We start from the raw sequence: 20133 nt of genomic DNA, 5'->3' as shown, positions 1-20133 counted from the left end.
ACCTTAGTTGTGCTTAGTAATTCTTTTAATAAATAGTTCAGAAGAACTTGCAGAAATATTGAACAGGTGGTATTACAACACATATTGCATGCATAGTCATCTAATGTAGATATGGAAAAAATTGCAGGGATAATGGTATGTCTGTAGTGTTTTTCCTCCAATTTTTGTTTTGAATTTCGAAAAGTGGAGTAGATCCAACAGAAAACCTAGCAAGAGAAAATACACATTTACAGCATTTTTTAAATATGCATCGAAACTACAGTGTTTGACATGCATTAAGCTGTCAAAAGCTTTTTGAGTTATTGTTCTTGCATCCCTCCTAAAAATGTCCCGTGGTTTAGTCAAAACTTATCTTTGTGAATTTAAACCAAAGAAACTTAATCAGCCCCTTCCAATACCTGTGGTCACCATCCTGGCATTTTGTTCCTTAAGATGTTTAATTTATACATAAAACTGAGCAAGACAGAAAATGAACTTAAGCATCCATAATCAGTTTTGCTCTGTTATACTAGAATAGCGGAAAAATAAGAATACCACTGATGGGTCTCAGTTCTTTTCCTGAATACGTTTTCGGAGTACAGGTGAGACCTTCCTGCTTCTCATGCTCTAGCTGACTTAAGTTATCTTTAACACAGTAAAGATTGGTATCACGGTATCACAGTATGTTTGGGTTTGGAAGGGACCTCAAAAGATCATCTAGTCTACGTGCCTTCCCTTGTTTCAGAGTGGCAGTGTTCTTTGCATTGTGGCCACATCTGGTTTCTCCATGAGTCATCTGAAGTAGAATTTAGTGTATAATTTGAAACTTTATTTTTTTTCAAACTCTGTGCTAAGGTGCAACTGTCTCATTGTCATCCACATACACCACAGAATCCTTAAATTTCTGATTCACAGACACAGTTTTGTATATCAAGACAGAAAATACAGTTTTGTCAAAGACTATTTTAACGGACTTCACTTTAAATTAAAATACTAAATATCTAAATTGTTTACTTGTAGTATAATAGAAATCTGCACACTAGGCAGGCTTTCCTGGGATGATGCTATCTTTTTGGATCCCACTGAACATGGATAACCGTGAAGGGTCATGTAGACTTTATAAAAAGAAGAGCATACTGTCTCAATTTCATCACAGCAGTTTGTATAGGCAATATGAAGTATTTTGCCTACATATATACACCACACATGCTGCTTACTGTGCATATTTGTAAAAATGGAGCACCATATTGCCAGGCTCTCCATGTTTATATTTGTATTTCCACATCACTGCAATGTATTGGTGTTCTGAAGACAAAATACTGAAAAAAAAAACCCAAACAATTTTTCAGACAGTTTTGTTTTCTTTAAAATACCTTTTCATACTTGTTTTTACAGTCTATCAATGTTGCTACTGCTTAAAGTTAGGAAAAAAAATTGAAGAATCACTATCCCTTCCAAGATCCATTTATCTTGACAGACCTAAGGGAACATATTTTTAAGGGCATTGCATCAATCCCCATCAATCAGACCTTAAGCTATTTTAAATCAGCTTTTAATAAAATAATATATTTCTCTCTGTTTTCTGAAAGTCAGTTATCAATTTTAGTAGCTTGTAACTTTTGGAAAAAATTAGTACATTGCAGAAGAAAAAAAAAAAACAATCATGTCTGGAAAACAGACATTTTAAATTGTCTTTTTTTTTCCCTGGGGCAGGAAATCCCAATGGACTATGTGTTGTTTCTCAAGGGAGGGAAAAAAATCTTTTGGGAATGTATATGGAAATGCTTGAGATGTCTCCACACTATTAGCTTCTTACATGCCCCATTGAGCAGTTCTGCCTGTCCAGACCTCCAGCTAAGATTTTTCTCTTATCTCATTTTCCTGTCAGCAAACAAAAGGTGAAAGTAACGTCATAAATGGATACTAGCTGAAAGCGAGCTGTGATTTATTGGAAAATATTCATGCTAAAATTGTGTAATAAAATACGAAAGGTTTAAATGCTAACTCTTAAAACAGTAAATACTTTAAAGTAAATTATACACAGGACATGATTCAGTTAATGCACTAAATGCAAGTTTACCGACTTATTATCATATCTGGTTACATCTCATTTGGAGGAATCTGTTTGTTGTGCTTTTATAATTTACACTTTGAAGCAGAAGGGAAAAAATGCCCCCTTCACTGGCAATTATCTAGTTGAATAAAAAACAAGTATTTCATTAATACAACATGAAACTAAATGCATGAAACACCTTAATTGTCTGCATAAATATTTATGAAGAATGACTGTCACTCTGTGTTCTTGACTGATTTTGTACCTAACACTAAAAGGTATTACAGCATGATCATACTTTCTTCTGTATGTTTTTAACTAACTACAAAAGTTAGAATCAAAATGATGACCCAGAAAAAGCAGAAGAGTGCACAGGAAAAGGGAAGAGGCTTTGAGAGTGGAAACTATCCCAAAGACTGCCTTAGAGTTGAGCTCCCACCATTCCAGACACTGAGCTTGTTTAGTACGTGTGATACTACACTACTGCTTTCCTAACTGCACATGTGTTTTCACTTGGTTTGTCACATGGAGGATGATATAGGCTCTTTATACTATATATGACGCAAATATGTTTTACAGTGCATTTTTTTTAGAAGATGTAAATAAAATTGCAAATGAAAAATATTCTTGATATTTCAAAAATGTGTTGTTAATAGAAACTAAATATTCAAACTAAATATTCTATATGGGTACATAAATAATTTAAAATCAAAATTTAACAACACTGTCTTCAGAACTAAAATCAATTATTTGGTGATTAACCGTTCTCATTAGCAGTTTAGGATATTCATTAAGACCGTAGTCTAAGATTCTGAATCACCATTTTTCAGCATCACAGCTAACTGGTATTTCTCTTAGAAATCAGGGAAGGAATTCATAAAGTTCCCATTAGTCTAAAAATAAAGAATAAATAAATAAATAGAGTGAGTCATGAATGGCATTTTGCCAAAGCTCAGTAGCACTGAAGCCAGGAAGACAAGAAGCCAATGATGCTTCTGCCATTCACTGAAATGAATATAAATATTCCTTGTTATGTGCAACGAGCCACCAACATTCAAAATTAGGATTTCTTATTCATGAACAGTATAAGAAATACTGCCAATCGATATTTAATTTTTAAATACTAGGTCATGGCATTGGGCTATAATTTCACACATTGAATATTCACACTTTTTGGAGACAAGCCTACCTGTTCTCAGTCATATTTTTACTTGCATGCTACCATCAGATTATCAAATCAGGACTTTATGAGGCTGGTGTAAAGATGAGATTCTACCCTAAAAAGGCCACATTTGAATAAACACTTGCTATCCCAGATCTAAAGTAATCCTTTCCCCTGAGCAACAGGCAGCTGAAATAAACTTATAATCAAGTATGCTGGTGGGGGTACTTATGACATTTTTCATTGAAGACATCGGGTATGTAGCCTTATATAGCCTTGTAAACTTTACAAAATTTTTAGCAAATCTGTATGTGTCACAGATTTTTCTTAACATATAAAACCATTTATCTTTTTTATCTCAACTTACAATATCAAGTTAATTTTTCTTAGGAATTCATCGTTCAACAGAACAAACTATTTTAGAGAATAGCTCATGATGTGGTGGAGCAAATCATAAGGCAATCTTGTGAGGAAATATGAAGCAAATTCCTCTTTTCAAAGTATGTTATTGGGGAAGTGAAAAAGAGCTGGGCATTCACAGTTCATTCTCAGCATTGCTTTCTAGGGAAGCACTCATCTTGCATTCCACTTCCAACCAGAAGGAAGAATGATTCTGAGTTCAAGGATCAAACTAGTTAGGAAGCTGTGGAACACAATTAGTCCCTTTTGTAAGCTATAAAACTGGGTGTCTCCTGTTTCAAAGCTGTGTTCACAGAGCATCTTTCAGCATGAAAAATCATTAGGTTTTATTAAACCTCACAGATAAAGGAAACTGAAAGCATTTTGAGAAATTCTTAAACTTTGCAATATACCAGCTTCTAAATATAGTTTATGGAGCTTTTGTAAGATTTTTTTCTTAAAGAAGAAGCCTCGATGATGATGTTACCAAGAGAGAGCCAGTCATTTGAGCTGAAGGCCTGCCAAATTTTGAATGCTCAAGACTTTGAGACAGTGCACACCAGCTGCTTATTTCAGCTTTCGATTTTGAAGGACTGAATTTACTCTTTTAAATGCTGTAGTTAGTTTTTTAAGATATGCTGCATCTCTCTCTCCACAGTTTCCATTGCTAATTTGCTAGCTACATTTTCATCACTAGTTCAAAATTTCTTCAAGTGCTAGACCAAACCCTGAGTTTTCCAAAACACTTGGGGGAAGCAGGACCCTGAAATAAAAATGGACTGGACTGTACGACAGAAAGCACTAAGTGCTGCCTAAAGTAAGGGAAGCTCAAGTGGTCATCTCCATTTGGTTAAAAAACTGAGCATCTTTCTATGTTCTTGTCAAATGCCACTTGTTTATTTCCCTTTGCTGTTCCATTAGCACAGTTAAGAATCTTTAAAGCAAAAGCTTCTGAGGAATGCTGTGCTTGAAAGATAAAATGGGAAGGTACTGTGTTAAGAGTGGACAAACACAAATATTTGGAAATAAGATTAGCACATGTAGGCATCATGTTGCAGAAGCAAAATGCAGTGTGTGATGCAGAAAAAAAAATATTTAAAATTATGTAATCCTGATTAAAAATACTTTTTTTAAATTTTGCGTCAATAGCTAGGATTATCCATCTAAAAGCAGGCAGTTTGTTGGAACAGAACCAAGAAGAAAAGTCTTTCCATCCCTTGCTTCCAAAAGTTCCTTGTTGACTCTGGTGCCCCACAGAGCACTCAGGCAGCGGCAGACAGTCATCTCTGGAGATGAGTCCCAGCCAGCGCTCCTGAAAGCCTGAAAGGCAGCTGCCAGTGGTGCCATTCTGTGAAGACCAGAAACTGGAGCTGGAATCCTCTCAAAACAAACGATGCTACTGGCATTGATTGTAGTGCTATAGAATAGGAGGAACTCTCAGCAAAAATGGCTGAGAACAAAGGTATGTGTTATAAGATGGGTATTTTATGGGAGGAAACTGTCCCTGTCTGTCAGGATCTGGTGGGATGGGCCACTGAACCTGCAGAATTTTAAATGCATTTTCCAGAGACTCCCTTGGATACAAAATACTGCTCTGAAGATGAGTAACCACATCCAGCAATGGAGAAAGTACATCATCATTGATACTGTATGCAGCTCGCTGGAAAAAGAAGCTATCTGTCTTAATACCCAAGAGACCATGCATGTAGATGAGGGTTAAAAACAGATTGAACAATGAGGACAAAAGAACCCAGATCTGAGAATCCTGAATGACAGGGGAGATAAAGAAAACGGAGTTCAGACTGGGCAGCCAGTAAGCTGAATGGTCTTAATGAAGGGAAAGAAGGAGGGAGCTTAAAAAAAAACCAAACTGAATCTGTGTGAGCAGAATTTTTAAAATGGATGTGTCACAGAGAGGAATTCATAAAGGCAATGAGCTGCCAAAGGGGGCTGGAGGACTGATCTTAAAGCCAGATGAGGCAGGAATTGTCTGATTGGCTTGAGGGTTAAAAAACATTGTGAAATAGGAAGGAAATTCACTGAGGAAAATGGTGAGTGCGAAGGACTCGACTTAGATGAGACTCTTGGGAAATGTTACTCCCACATGGACTTGAGAGGGACAAGAAAAGGAAAATGTGTATTTCCTTGTGATTAAAATGATCACTCTTTTTTTCTATTCTAATAGCATCCTTACTAGTTAGAGACAGTCCACATGAAGTATGCTTTAAAGAACATGCCTGATTTACTGGTTTGTTCCATTATCAACTTCAAATAATTAAAAAAAAAAATCATCTTTTGAGTCAAATGAGTTTTTAGATACATCGGATGAAACCTAAGTTTCACTAAGAATTCAGTGGGGGGTTTTCTACTTGTTTGAGCACAGCTAGTTTTTTGTATGCTGTCCTTAGAGCCTTTTAAAATAATAAAGTTTACCATAACAAAGAAGCTGAACTCCAAACATGGATAAATTTTCCCTAGATGCAAGTCAAATAAACTAAAGTGCCAGGGAAAAGAATCAGGGTATTACTAACTATATTTCTATAGCTGGTAAACTGTAGTTGTCAGAATCCTTGCTTGTACGTGGTAAGACAGGGTCAGATTGTTTATATTTGCTGCAGTTTATACATTTATGAGGGTTATTAGTTTTAGGGTTTACCTTCTAGTTATTTGAACCTTATTTCATCATGCCAGAGTAGTTTTCAGAAAACGTTCCCAGAAAGGCTTCAGTAGCTGCAACAGGGGTTTTCAATTTACTCTTATTTATAGGCAATCATTATACCTGTCAGAAAATCTAGTATCAGGATGGAAGTTTGACATAAGTGAAAAACACAGGGATAGTTAATATGGACAAAATTCAGACTTCATGCAAGCAAGTTTAGTTTTACTCAAATCAGTTCCTTAGAAGCAGAAAAATACAAGATTTTGTCTCACTTTACTGATTCACTTAAGCTGTCTTTTGCCTACTTTATCCATTTTTTTAAAAGTTGTATTAAGAAACTGGAAGTTGGTGTTCCCTTTGAATAGCTGAATTACCCTGTTTATGGAAAAGCTTTCTGAAAAGAAAAGCAAAAAACGTGGAAATTGTTTCATTAAGTCTTCACCAGGGAATTTTCTTGAATATTGAACTGTCTGAATGGACAGGATATCTGTGATTGCAATAGGAAAGTAGGGCAAGAGTGTTTTCCATTGCTACAAATGTCATTTTTGATGTGCAGCTTTTTTGATGTTTGAATGTTGACTTTTTGCACAGCTGAGATTGTCAGTTGACAACTGGTACCATGGAAAAATGAGGCTACTGCTTCTTGGCCAACTGGCACATTCTCCTTAAGGGGCTGTTTTATATTTCACTTTGAAACAGTGACTTTGAAGTAATATCTTGCAGGTGGTTACACCTTGAAAATGGAAAATGGGGAGGAAAATTGGTGCACAGAACATAATGTTGTAGTTCAAAGGAAAGGACCTAAAAGAAGTATATGAAGTGTCTTAGTATGATGTCTACAAATTCTGCGAAGAAAGACAAAACTAAAATGATTTTCAGGTGCCAGCTATCAAAATTAAACCTCTCAGGTGACTCAAATACATCAGCATAAGACTATATATCAGGTCATATGATGAGCAGCAGGCCTCCGGTGTGCTGATGTCGTGTCATATGTAGGGGAGCTGCTGGTGGGGTGAGGGCTATGGCTATTGCCCAGGAAATGTCCTTTCCACTGCGCTGGGTGTCTCCCCATTCCCACACCCTGACAGAATGGAACAAAAGAGGCTTTTTCCTTCCAGGATCACGCACGTCAGGTGCAGGCCTGAACCAAAAAGCAAGCATAGCGATGAAGCTGATAGCATGAGTACACGAGGTGAATGACTCCTGCTGCTTGCAGCGTGCGAATGAACAGGGCTGCAGAGCTGCTCTCTGGACAGGGCTTAACACACTGCTTACTCACTTCTATACTAGACATTTGAAGAAGATGCTACTGTTTTTAAATGAATACAGTTTTTCTTCTATGATAAGAACTTTTAGCTTTTCTTTGTGTGAAAAAGTTATATTAAGTGGAGTGATAGTTAAAGATCAGACATTCCCCTAGTGTGTTTTCATGTGGTTTTGACACTATTCGAAAAGCAAACTAAAACTGAAGTAGAACAAATTATGACAGTTGCGTGATTGATTATGCTGTACCACACCAAAATGTTCTAATATGCTAGTTTTGACGTTATACTGAATTATTCTGGTCTTCATGCATGCTTAAGCACAGCTTTTGAAATGCATGTAGTTGTCTTCAATTTCTTGATGGTTACATTATTGAAAGGTACTGAAGAATCTAAAAATTGAATGCCTTTTAAAGAATTTCAGTTGCTTACATTGAGAGAGCTGTAATGTATCAAGCAAAGCTTTTTGTTTTCCTCCTTGTGGAAACTTAAATAATAAGATGTAGCTAGCTATTCAATAAAATAGACTATTAAACTCTCAACTGTGTTACCACAATACAGAGTTTAATCCTTGTCCAAAACCAGTGATAGAAAGTTGATATATTGTTCCACAGAGGGTAAAAGAACCCTATATACTTTCTCTTTCTTTTAAACTCTATCACGATGCTTGCGACCTGCACACAAATACAAAACTGAAAAGATATTTTTTTTCCCTACGATATTAAAGGGAGTTTAAGTGAAGTTAGGACACTGTACACTGCTTGGGTTTAATAGGAATCTTTAGATACAGCTGAATTGGAAAGAAAGTTGCTGTCATGTAAGAATTCTGAAATACTCGCTCATCTGGAGAGAGAAATGTTTCACTCCCTACAGCTTCTGTGAAAAATGTAATGCTGTGAAGAATACTGGTTTTCCATCCATATTTTTGCTAACACAGAGACGAGGTAACAAAGAGAAGGTTGCATATTCTATCAGCCTTCTCTTTTTAGCAGTAAGACCTTTTTGTGACCTTAGTAGGCTCCTGGAAGGTTATTAGATAAACTGATAAATCTTCATATTGGCAGTATAAAGACAGCAGCAAAGTTCCTTCAGCTTCTTTCTCTCCAGACTCAGCCATAATGTGTTGGAAGTTGGAATGAAAACAGGTATCTCCTAATCATACAAATTAAAGGATACATTTCCTGAGCTTAGTAAACAACATCTTAATTTAGGTTTAACCTGTTCCACAAATGATAAAAACTAATAGCATTTTCAGTGATTATTCAGAACATAATAAGCATTTTTTTTTTAAATTACATTTAAGGAGTAGTAATGTATTTTCCTAGGCAGCTTGAAAACTGACAGTGAGTGTTTGCAGAACTATTTAGGTGTGGGATTTATTTTATACAAAACATGGATCTGGATTTTGTAACCTGAAGAATTCTTTAACATTTCCTCCAAACTTGGTTTACTTGGAATAGACCTTAGATTCACAAAATAGTATTTCATTAATTCTCACTACAGAATAAATACAATTCTTTTTTTTCCTCTCCCCATTTCCTAGAGATATGTATGTTAAAGGAAATTAAATGATCACAATATTTCCAGTTGTAAAGCTATTCTGTGTATGTGTGTGTGTAAGGCTATTTGGTTTAATTTGTTCCACTGTGGAATGTGCTGTATCTGTAGGCATTTCTAAGTGCTAAATTACTATGCCATACATTTTTTTTTCCCAGATGCTTAGCCCTATGAAATTATCTGATGCTCCTATTATTTCTTTACCAGTAATTTATATTTGGTTAGTCCGAGAAATTGAAGGAATAAAGTGGCGGATGAAATTGTCTGTGCTTATTTCTGAAACTTCTTACTCGGTGCCATAAAAACTCTCCTTTTCTTTAACATTATATTGATACTTATGGTCCACTGATAAAATGTTTTCTCAGTGATTTAGCTGTTATTAACAGTGAGAGATTTCTTAGTGAGAGCATTTGGGCTAACAAAATATTTTCTCTGTGTGACATCCTTGTTTCATATAAAAGTATATACATGAAATATTTTTTTTCAAGAGACAATTTTTCCCATTTCCCATTCTGCAGTATGTGTGGGTATCTTTAGATACCCTTTTTCTCTGAAGTACAACTTGTATGTTCTGATCCAGGAAGAATTTTTTTTATGGTAAGGGTGGTGAGGCACTGGCACAAGTTGCCCAAGAGAAGCTGTGGATGCCCAGTCCCTGGAAGTGTTCAAGGCCAGGTTGGATGGGGCTTTGAGCAACCTGGTCTAGCGGAAGGTGTCCCTGCCCATGGCAGAGGGATTGGACTTGATGATCTTTGAAGGTCCCTTCCAAATCAAACCATTCTCTGATTCTGTCAGTATATGGGAACGGGAAGACACCAAAATCTATGGAAAGGCCACCAGTCCTGATTTTACTCTTGTACCTAAACTGTTTTAACATACTGTTTATCTGTATATTCATATCACATCTGCAGCCTAGTCCACATTTCTACTTTCTACCTATTTTCTCTTGATTCTGAGGCTCACAAACTTTAGTGCCAAAGTAGTATGCCAGGATGAGGGCTGTGCAGCATGCCAGCTTTTGCAGCTTCTTCAGCAATGCCAATAATTCTGCCTCTTCAAGGAGGATTTAAGTTTTCCATCCCTCTATTTATCTCTCTTCCAGGCTGAAGAGACAGACTGAACTTATTCTAGGCAGCTAATTAAGGTAGGCTAAGTCATCTGATGAAACTGGTTTTGCTGAGCTCCAGAGAAGGATACAAGAGTGGCAGCTCTCTCTTGCATACCCTAATCTAAGGTCTGAGACTATGTCTTCTAAATCAGTTGGCAGCATTTTCCATGTCTACCCCTATAATTATCATAACGGTGGAGGAAAACATTCGTACTCTGCCCCCATCCTGGCTTTCAGCCAAAGCTATGTAAAAATCCCATGAAATAACAGATGAACCCAGAGGTTCTTGCATTAAGGTATGTAAAAGGTTGTTAAATAAGTAGTGGTTTACTAAACTGCCTTGGGTTACTGGAAGAAGTATAGTAATTCAAATAATGTGGTATCTTTTAAAAAATACAAATACTGTAGTAGAAAAGGACAGTATAATATAGTCACTGAAGATACTAGATGACATATTTTGAAGGTTAGAAATGGGTATCTGTGTCTTCTGGGCAAAATTCCATTCTAAGCAATAAATACATGATACCTTTTTTCTTGTGCTTAGGAATTGGGCAAATTATATCAGTTGTTTCTTTTGGTAACTTATGGTGGGATGCACATTATTGAATTTGTTCATAAACAGCAACAAAAAAAGGTGCAGTAACGAGATAATTGTCTTTTACAGAAACACCGTTCTAAACCCCAGTCTCTCTGCAAAAGTTTCTAAGATATTTTAATGCTTTTGCTACTACGTTTTGTATGTCAAGTGGGTATGCAAACAAAAAAGACTGGAAACTGTCGACTCAAGCATCTCCAGGCTCATTTCCTATATGTGCATTTGAAGAAAAAGAAAAATAAAGCACTTGATGTGAATAATTAATGGAGAAAGTCTCCCAATTTGCTGTTTGAACCAGTCAAAAATCATAAGTTTATGATCATATTAATAACAAACACAGCACATGAAAATATATCTTGAATACTAGCAAGAGCTTGGTTCAGTAAAACAAGCCTTTGTTTGTCACATTTTACACTGATAACATCTTGGAAATGGAGAGCTCTCAACTTCCATTTTGTCTTGTAGACCTGTACAAGAAAATCTCTAGTCCTCTTTATTGATTTTGTACGATTCCATACCTGTATCACCAATCTGGTATTTGTGGAATGATGCAGAAATAGTCTTTACAACATAATTTTTAAACATGTGCAAAAGTGTCATTTCAAATCCTTTCACAGAAATTTACCTGAAGGAGATATAACAATAAACTGCATAGTCAGATCATTTAAAGTAGTATGGAAACTTTATCTGATAACATGTACTAATCTGAAAGTTAAAAAGCATTTTCTTTTGGATCCTGCCAGTATTCTTTTGCTTAGCAAATACATAGTTGATAGAGAGAAACAAGCATTTTTCACAGTAAGTGAAAACAGATGCATTTCTTAGGAAAGGAATGCAGCTCTTGATTCAGAGTCAGAATCATCTCTTGCGTACTTCAAAATCCAACAGAGTACAAGATATTTGTCCTTGTCCATTGTGTGCAGATGTTTTTGGATGATGGCATGTCAGAATATCTTTTTGTATTTGAGATATGAAGTTAAATACGAGTATGACAATAATTATAACCTTTCCTTGGTAATTGCTCATCAAAAATTATGAACGTTCATTCCCAGACATCTTAAAACACCTGATCATGTTGTGCTTAGAGAAGAAATACTGACAAAGAGTTTTAGGCTTCCAGAATAATATGACAAGGAGAACCTAATCTGAGTTCAGAGTATCCAAAAATACATCTCTATCACCAAAGTGCCCCCCTCCCAGTCTGCTGGGATGGGTCAGGATTGAAGGTCTTGTCTTAGGCTTAAATGTTGACTTCTGGCACAGACTTTTATTTTCTAGTCTTTTGATCTACTGATAAACTACAAACAGGTTCCCTATATTCCATATGCTATAATCAATTTCATTATTCATTGTTTTCAAATGTTTATAACAGGAAAGACTAAGAAAGTATGACCCATTTCTTTTATGCTATTGATTTGAACAAAGTCATATTTCTAGAATCATAGGATCTAGTTTATGTACTAAGAAGTAAATTCAAGTTAGCATTCAGTTATTTCAATGTGTTAATACCTGAAAAAATGCAGTTCCTTGAGTAGAAGTGCCATGATCCAAATGGTAAAGCTGCCATTAATTCGGATAGAGATTTGTTTAATTGTGAAACTTAGGGGAACTGCCTGTCTTCTAGGAATATCTGAAAATCTGATATTGTTTTTTATATTAAAAAAGAAAATCCAATGTCTAGTGGCCAACATACATGTCTGCATTTAAAATTTCCAGTCTTGTATTTCAGCTGTACACCCATCTGCTATCCTCTCAAATTAATTGAAAATCTTATTATTGAGAGGTTTGTTCTCCCTGCCAACATATGCATTTAAAACAAAAAAAATCTTACACTTCCATATACAAATTGATCACAAGGTAGGGAAAGTCAAAGAAGAAAGTTCATTTCAGATATATTGCTGTGCAGTTGATCTAGGGTTTTGGCTTTTGCTCGACAGCAAAGCTTACTGGCTTACTGCTAACCACTGGATTAGATGGAATAGTGGTTTGTTCTGGTGTGTCATCTGAACGCTTAAACATAATCTACTTTTGAAAAGACAATTCCAGTTTTATGTATGGTATGTATAGTAGTGGCATAAGGCATTAACACAGTTCAGACCTAAAAAATGTGTTTGCTTGAAGCAGCCATCTGTAGCAATTGTAGAACAGAGTCTTCTGCTCCCTATGCAGGAGCAGATCAGAAGAGAACCTGGACCTACTTAACTCAGTTTCTTCCCATTGTGTTTGTCCATTAAGCAGATGAAGCGCACACTTCCCATGCTGTTCCATTCATACAGCCTCGTGTTCATTCAGAAACAGAATGTTTCCCTTAGTTGATGGATTAAAGGCAGGAGGGGAGGAGGAGGGTAAAAACGTTTGGGGATGCGCAATACTTCAGGAATGACTTTTAAAGGTTAATTCACGCTAAAATTTTGTAATGTATTTTTTTTACACAACTTCAAAACAGGTAATGCCTCTTAAAGTTCTTAAAAATGGAAGACCTAAAGCAGCTTTTGTGCAGTTTCTGAGAAGTTAATGTTAGGTTATTTTTTAAAGTCAATCTTATACTTTCAATACAGTATAAAACCAACTTTTTTGCCATGCCTTGTCTAATCTAGTCTTGTATTTTGCTAAGTTGAAATACGAACCTAGGAATGTGTATTAGTGACCTTAAAAAAACAGCAAGTAAACTCTGTGAACAACTTAAAAGGTTATTGTTTGCTTTTCATCTTCACTTGCAGACCAGGTGTCTCTAGCAAAGCAAATCTGAGGAAAAGCTACTTTTGTTGGAGTCTCTTTGTGAACAAAACAGATGACATAAAGAGCAGGTGTTAAAATAGTGAAAAAGGCAAACAGCCGTTATGTTACAGGATGTTTAGCTGTGGGACAGCTAGAAAAAAAATCAGGCTATTCTACAGTATCTCATTTAGAAATCTTTGCTCAAATAAAAGTAACATTTCTCTGTCTTGTAAAACAGAATCTGCCTTCTGATCCCCCAAACAATGGGTTAGATATACTTATCCTATTCCTCTTGTAACTGATTTCCCAGGGACTGACAGGAACAAAAGCACAGTTTTTACTAAATAAGGATGCTGGAATTTGCTTACTGGTTTCTGTTTACCTGATGCCACTTATGATACTGTGTTTGCCTACTTAAGTGGCATTTAGCACTGGAGTCCTGTGTGTGAATTTACTATTTATGTTAGGAAATTGCTCAGCAGCTGAGTAGATTAGACTGTTTTACTTTGTGTGTTTTTCATCCTGCATTGCACATCTGTTAATGTTGGTCTTAACGTGACAATAGTGAGCATTGTAAATTAATAAGTAGAAAGGTAAGTAAGTGTGGAGGGAAATATGTTTGCCTATGAGATTAAAAAAACAAAAGCTACTGAGCGGACATTATTTGGATGTCTAAATTAAGCATCCTAAACCCATAGACAGATTTAGAGACCCCCACTGCAGCCTTCAAGTGTATGCGTTTTGGATTTAAGCTTCGAGGTTCATTTTCAGGTAGATGAAAATACTGTGCTTTCTGCTTTGAAGCGTAACTTCTTTTCTTACACACGCAAATTGATTAGCAGGTTCCTTTGACTGTGTCGTGCTAGTTCTTTAACTTTGTAACTGATGAGAGAAGTGAACCCTAATGCAAAATTATTTTATAATCATATAAGCTTAGAATAAAGAATTGGCTACTTATTGTAGAGAATTATGAATTCTCTCCATTTGCAACAAATATTTCTTTCTTTATGAAAAAAAAAACAAACCTTTATGACATCACTTGAACACTTACTTGGAGACACTATGTCAACTGCTCAGTTAAGCCCTCAAAATATTTATGGCTTAGAAGATAGGCGTCTTGGTATGAGACGTAAACACACAAATGTAATATGCAATTAAACTATATTATGACACTTTTTCAGGCACCGATGAAATAAAGGTTTATTAAATCAAAATGTAATGAACTGTACAGAGGTTCTACAAAAATATGGAATAGTGATCAGGTTTATTGTCCAGTAATGTTAAGAACCTATGCAGTATACATGTTTTTCTCTTGTTTCTGGTATATTTTTACCAATGTTGCCACTTTGGCAATAAATAAGTCATTTTCCCTTGCAATGAAGTTGCATTGAAGGGAAGCTGTAACACCTTTCCCAGATCATTTTTCCCTTCAGTGTTGTACATTTGAATGGAAATGTTGCAGGATGCGAAGGATATCCGCTAATGAACTTTCTTGAAATTCTGTCACTTCACTGGGCTAGTTTCACTACAAGTCAGACTTGCAGTCCTTGCTTAGAATTACAATTCTTTATCAACGTGGCTCACACGTTAGTTTCTGCATTCAAGTTTTGAAGTCACGCTTCAAAAAGAAAAAATTCAAAGCTGCCTTGGATAAAGGTACATTCTATAGTCTTAAATAGAGACAAAATAGGCCTTGTCAGTAGATTATAAATTAGTAGCTGGTTCTTTCATGTCAGAAATCTCAGACATGCTCGCAGCCTGCCTGCATATGTAATTACTATTTGTGCAGGCAACTCAAATGTAATGACAAACTTTAAAGCATGAGCTCTGCAGAACAGTGCAGTTCTCTGTTCCTTTCTCATCTGTAAAATTATGTTCTTAGACTTCAAAAGTACTTTTTGATTGAAAGGTAATTCAGAAGTTTCGTTTAGATCATGCATGTTGTGAATTTAGAAACTGTCAGAAAAAAAAAAAAACACACACACACAATGCAATAGATAACAGGATGTTGTAAACAAGATTTTTATAATAGAAACTACATTCCCCTACCTTCATTAGCCACTGAGTGTTGTTTTCCATGATGTTTTCGAGTAGTTGCAGTCTTTGAACTGAATCATCATAATCTAAAGGTGCATCCCTTTGCACCGCGTTGGACACGTAAGAAGTGGAAGATCTGCAGTTGTCCGTCTCCGGCAGAAGGAAGGTGTAGCTGCAGGACCCGTGCTGGACCTGGTACTGCTTCTTGCCTGTCTCCATGCTCTTACTAAAGGAGCTGTATCCTGAAGCTAAGAAAACACTGCAGCCCCAACAGAAGTATACAGTCAGCTGCATTTTAATTCCTGCGGTAACCCAGCAAACCTCGAGTGCTGGAGTTGCGCTAAGCGAGAGCCCAGACCTAGTTAACCTGCGCTTAAACGGAGTGCTCAGCTGCCATGTGCCGCCGGAATGAGGGCTGGGCTTCTGTACTGTCCCAGTTGCGAACTGGAAACGTGCCGCCCTGTCCGCAGCCGCCGCTCCGGAGCTGTCAGATGCGCGGAGCGAATGCGGTCCCGCACAGCCGGGGAAGCGGCCCCTCGCCCCGCAAGCCCAGCGGCTCCCTCCGGCCTGGGGACCCGAATCGATCACGCTCCGTCCCTTATATGATAAGTTGATAGGAGCAGGCAGACATGTGGAGCGGGGCTGCTCCTCCTCCCTCCCGGCTTCGCCAGCACCGTCCTGCGGGGGGGTTCGCAGAGCGGGCTGGAGGCGGGGGGAGCGCTGGTCCGAGCGCGGAGCGGGAGGAAACCCCGGGGAGGAGCCGGCAGCAACAGGACCCCTGCGAATTCCTGCAGCACGGCTCTAATTAAGACTTTCCTAGACAGAGCAATCAGTTCCGATAGCCTGCAACTATGCTTGTAAATTATTTGTGGTGGTAATCATTTTTAAGCACTGTCCAAAAAAAAAAGTTCCTGGCCTTGTTTGTTCTGCTTAAATATTTTTTTTTAATGCACTGAACTAAGATGCAATTGTGTTTGTGTTTAATGCATTGTATAATTACAGAGAAAGGCACTGTCCTAAGCATACAAAAGCATGCTTGGGCATGTCCTTGCAAAGAGAACAAGAGAGGGGTTTTAATTAAAAGTTTTCAGTTAAACACAGACATTGTATTTTACTGAATCTCTGAGATGAATACTTATTTTTAGGCATGTCTTTGAAGAGTTAAGTGTTTGTGGGCCTTTTTTAAAATGCCTTTTTTATTTGTCTGTATTAAATGGCTAACTTGGGAAGTGCTCATGTTAACAAGAGTTGCAAATCACAAGTGAGCTGGGATATCTGCAGAGGCGATGGCAGGAAGGGCTCACAAGTGGCATGGCTGACAGCAGCTACACTGGCAGCTCCCGCTAGCCCAATTCTGTGCCCTCCAAAGTGGGAAATACCTGTAAAAGGTGAGGGAAACTCTACGAAAGTAAGTATTTGAAATGTATGTGTAAGAGTAAAAAGGGGTTTTCCCCTCCTTCCCACTCCCATGTTCTCTGCAGGGATCAGTGATCTTGAAAAAGCAGAAAATTACTAAGCAACATACTGAACTCTGAGAAAGAGTTTATTCCACTGAAATTTTGGAAAAGGTTACTTCTCTGTTTTAGAAAACGTCTTTTTGAAACAGGTACGATAGTATACTGAGTACTGAAGACAAGCTGGCTAAGAGTTTTGCTAGGTCTGGATCTGGAAGCTATAGATTTTTCTTAATTAAAATAAACAAAGGGAATGCCATTCTAGTCAAACTAACATGAATTACAGAGTGAAGTTTCTCTTACATGAGAAAAATCCCAGGGTGCCTTGGGATCTCTTAGGACAGACTTTTTTATACTACTTGCTATATTTCATACAGTGTATTAATGTGGTCTTTACTTTTTGAATCATGGAAGTTGTGTTCAGGGGTTGTCAAAAATAGTTGTAGCAGCTATAATACATACCTTACATTGTTGGAAGCTGTTGGGATTTCTTTACATAATACATAGTTATCTCTGGAGAGGAAAATCTCTAGAATTAAATTCAGAAAGGCTCAAATTATACTTGGACTTTGATATTCATCCTGTGGAGTGTTCATCTGTCCAGCCAGTGGAAATGGAGGAATATAGTTGAAACTTGGGATACAGTCAAGATTATTTTCTTCCAAATGTATATATTTGGAAGGTTTGGCATATAAATTAAGCATTCTCCATCCCTTCAACTTTGTGTTCCAATGGCAAAGCAAATTAATGTGACAGCTACCTGCATTGTTAAGGAAGTCTCAAAAGCTTTCTCCATAGTGATTTCTGCTTTTCAATATATTGCAGTCTGTGAAAGAATGCTTGATTCCATATGAATAACAACCCTTTGCAAGGTAGTTGGGAAACCTACTATTATGCAATGAGGACAGCAAGTAGGATTAGATTTATACACTAGACTGTGTGAAGCATTTCTAGGTATCTAACCAGACATTTGTATTCAATATTTTCTTTTCTTTGAATATTTTTTTAGATTTGCTAAAAGTTAAATGAGAATTTCCTATTCTGACTTGTACTCATCCTTAAACTGGTCTGCTCCCATATCTAGTCCAAAGAGTATAGGGCCCTCAATAGAGCAGTGCTGAAAATAAGAATGCTCCAGCCCTGAAAGGATCTCTCTCTTAAATTACAAGAAACTGGAATGTAATCTTAATTTTTCTCAGTATATTTTCATGCATTTTTTAATCCTTTAGATGTTAAAGAGAAAGATGAGACTGACCAGTGTAATCTTTCAGGGGTTTTGTTTTTTATTATTAGACATCTACTCAAGGGACTCCACATATATAAAAGACAAGATTTAATGGATGCTGAGAATCCATTAGACAGGATTTCCGTGACGGGCTTGATTAAATCGACAGGTTTTGAATTGCTATGAAGCTTGCCATCGGTATGCCACACTGGTGAGTCAGATCACCAACATAATCTGGCAGCTCAGTTTTGTAGGGCTTTTGAGGAGAGACTGGAGTGTCTCTAAATGTTTGAACTGGAGCCTGTTTTCCGTTAGGAAAGGCCGAATTGTGACCCTGAGAGGCCCTTGAGCCTTAATGGGGCCAGGACAAAGCTGAACTTGGAGGCTGCCTCACAGGGCTTGCTGTATCTTGGACCTCCACTAGGGAGAACTGTGGTTGTATGAATACTGGAAAGAGAATCTAGTTCCCCCTTTACTGCTTTTTTGGCTGGGTTTGGTTTTTTGTGGGGTGGGCTTTTTGTATTGTTTTTGTCTTAGTTTTTTTGAATGAATAAATTAATGAATGAATAGCCAGTTGCTATGGCAGCTCTCAGTAGTTCAGGGAAAAGGTATGGTAAGTGCAGGTATTATTCTGAGAAGTGACAACAAATTACTAAGGGAAGACCCTTACCAGCACTGCAGGTACCACCAATTAGCTACTCATCTCTTGCAGTAACACCCTGAGGTTCACCGCGGTAATGTTTTCCTCAACTTTTCCTTGATACTTCCAGGCCATAGGGGCAATAACTGGAATACAACCCCCAACACACACACGTAACTGAGGGAGGGTTTTGCTGTTTCACCATCTGGGTCCAACAGACTCATATTGCTTTAATGAAGTGCTCTTTCCCACTGCCCAAGAAAGTTAGTGCGCATTCACCTTGCCAACAAAATAAATATACATCCCTTTAACCCTTCAGTACAGGATAGTGCCGTATTTGGTGCATCTTTTTGAGGATTTGCTTGTGATCCTTCACCCTTTTTATCCCTTTGGGAGCAGCTTTCCCAGCTGTGGAGGAGGAAGTGGTCTTCTCTGCCTCCCCAGGGAGTCAAAGCCAGTCAGAGTTCAGGGGGAAAGAAAGTAGTAACAGCTAAATTTAGAAAACTGGTGTGAAAAGTAAGGCAAGTTAAATACATTTTTGTCCTTGAAAACTGAGGAGGAGGAAGGAAGATGCCTGAATACAGCCTTTTTACTGAGCCTCAGAGGCATAATAACAAGTCTGCTTGCAGGACAGGGCAGGGCTTATTCCAGAAAAGCTGAATGACAGAGTAGATCTGTCTGCCGTCAGTTATGAGAAGGAACATCTCATTGTTAGGCATGATGAAGTAGGAAGGAATGTAAATAATTTGGCATGGAATCTTATATATGCCAGTATCAAATTGAGTAAAAAGTTGTGATTCAGACCAGTTGCTTCCTCTCAGTGTTTTTTTCATGTTCATTGTCTCTTCATCTTTTATTCCTGCTGTCAATATGGAGTTGTACATTTGATCTGCAAGCTGAAATATAGCTACTCAGCCTTTGATTTCCTGCTTGCTTTATAGCTGAGTGTATACAGTATTTGACATAAAACAGCAAATAGTGGCTTGGTATATTTAAAGTACAAATTAGATCCTTCCCTTTTTAGAAAGAAGATACCCACTTTACAGAACTCACCTTATAAGAAGAGCTGAAATGTGCATTTTGTTAAAACTAAACATTTAGAACATTTTGCCAGATGTGTTGCAGGCAATTTCCTTTCCTGGGAAACAGTAAATCCCCTTACTCAGCCAGTCCTGTTTTTATTCCATACAGCAGATGACAAAGCTGCCTTGAGAGAGATGCCTGAATACCACTATCTTTCCAATTATCATTTTACATACAGCTGCACAGCTTCTGTTTGACAGGC

At 37.3% G+C, this 20133-nt stretch overlaps 2 protein-coding genes across 6 annotated transcripts in view; one reads left to right on the top strand and one right to left on the bottom strand.

Moving 5' to 3' along the window:
- The window catches only part of ANGPT2 (angiopoietin 2), a 41213-nt gene extending 25030 nt beyond the window's left edge, over nucleotides 1-16183 (bottom strand). For all 4 annotated transcript variants that reach the window (XM_082050038.1, XM_082050039.1, XM_082050040.1 and 1 more), the window contains exon 1: nucleotides 15542-16183. In XM_082050038.1, the coding sequence (XP_081906164.1) occupies nucleotides 15542-15823 (282 nt within the window). In that variant the 5' untranslated portion in view covers nucleotides 15824-16183. The remainder of the gene's footprint in view (nucleotides 1-15541) is intronic.
- MCPH1 (microcephalin 1) overlaps nucleotides 1-20133 on the top strand; it is a 127325-nt gene that overhangs the window by 73364 nt on the left and 33828 nt on the right. The window lies entirely within an intron of this gene.

This window comes from Streptopelia decaocto, assembly GCF_964273445.1.
Source record: "Streptopelia decaocto genome assembly, chromosome: 3".
In the NCBI taxonomy this organism is placed as follows: Eukaryota; Metazoa; Chordata; class Aves; order Columbiformes; family Columbidae; genus Streptopelia; species Streptopelia decaocto.
Note: the sequence above shows the minus strand (reverse complement) of the source record. Positions and strands in the feature narration are given on the sequence as shown.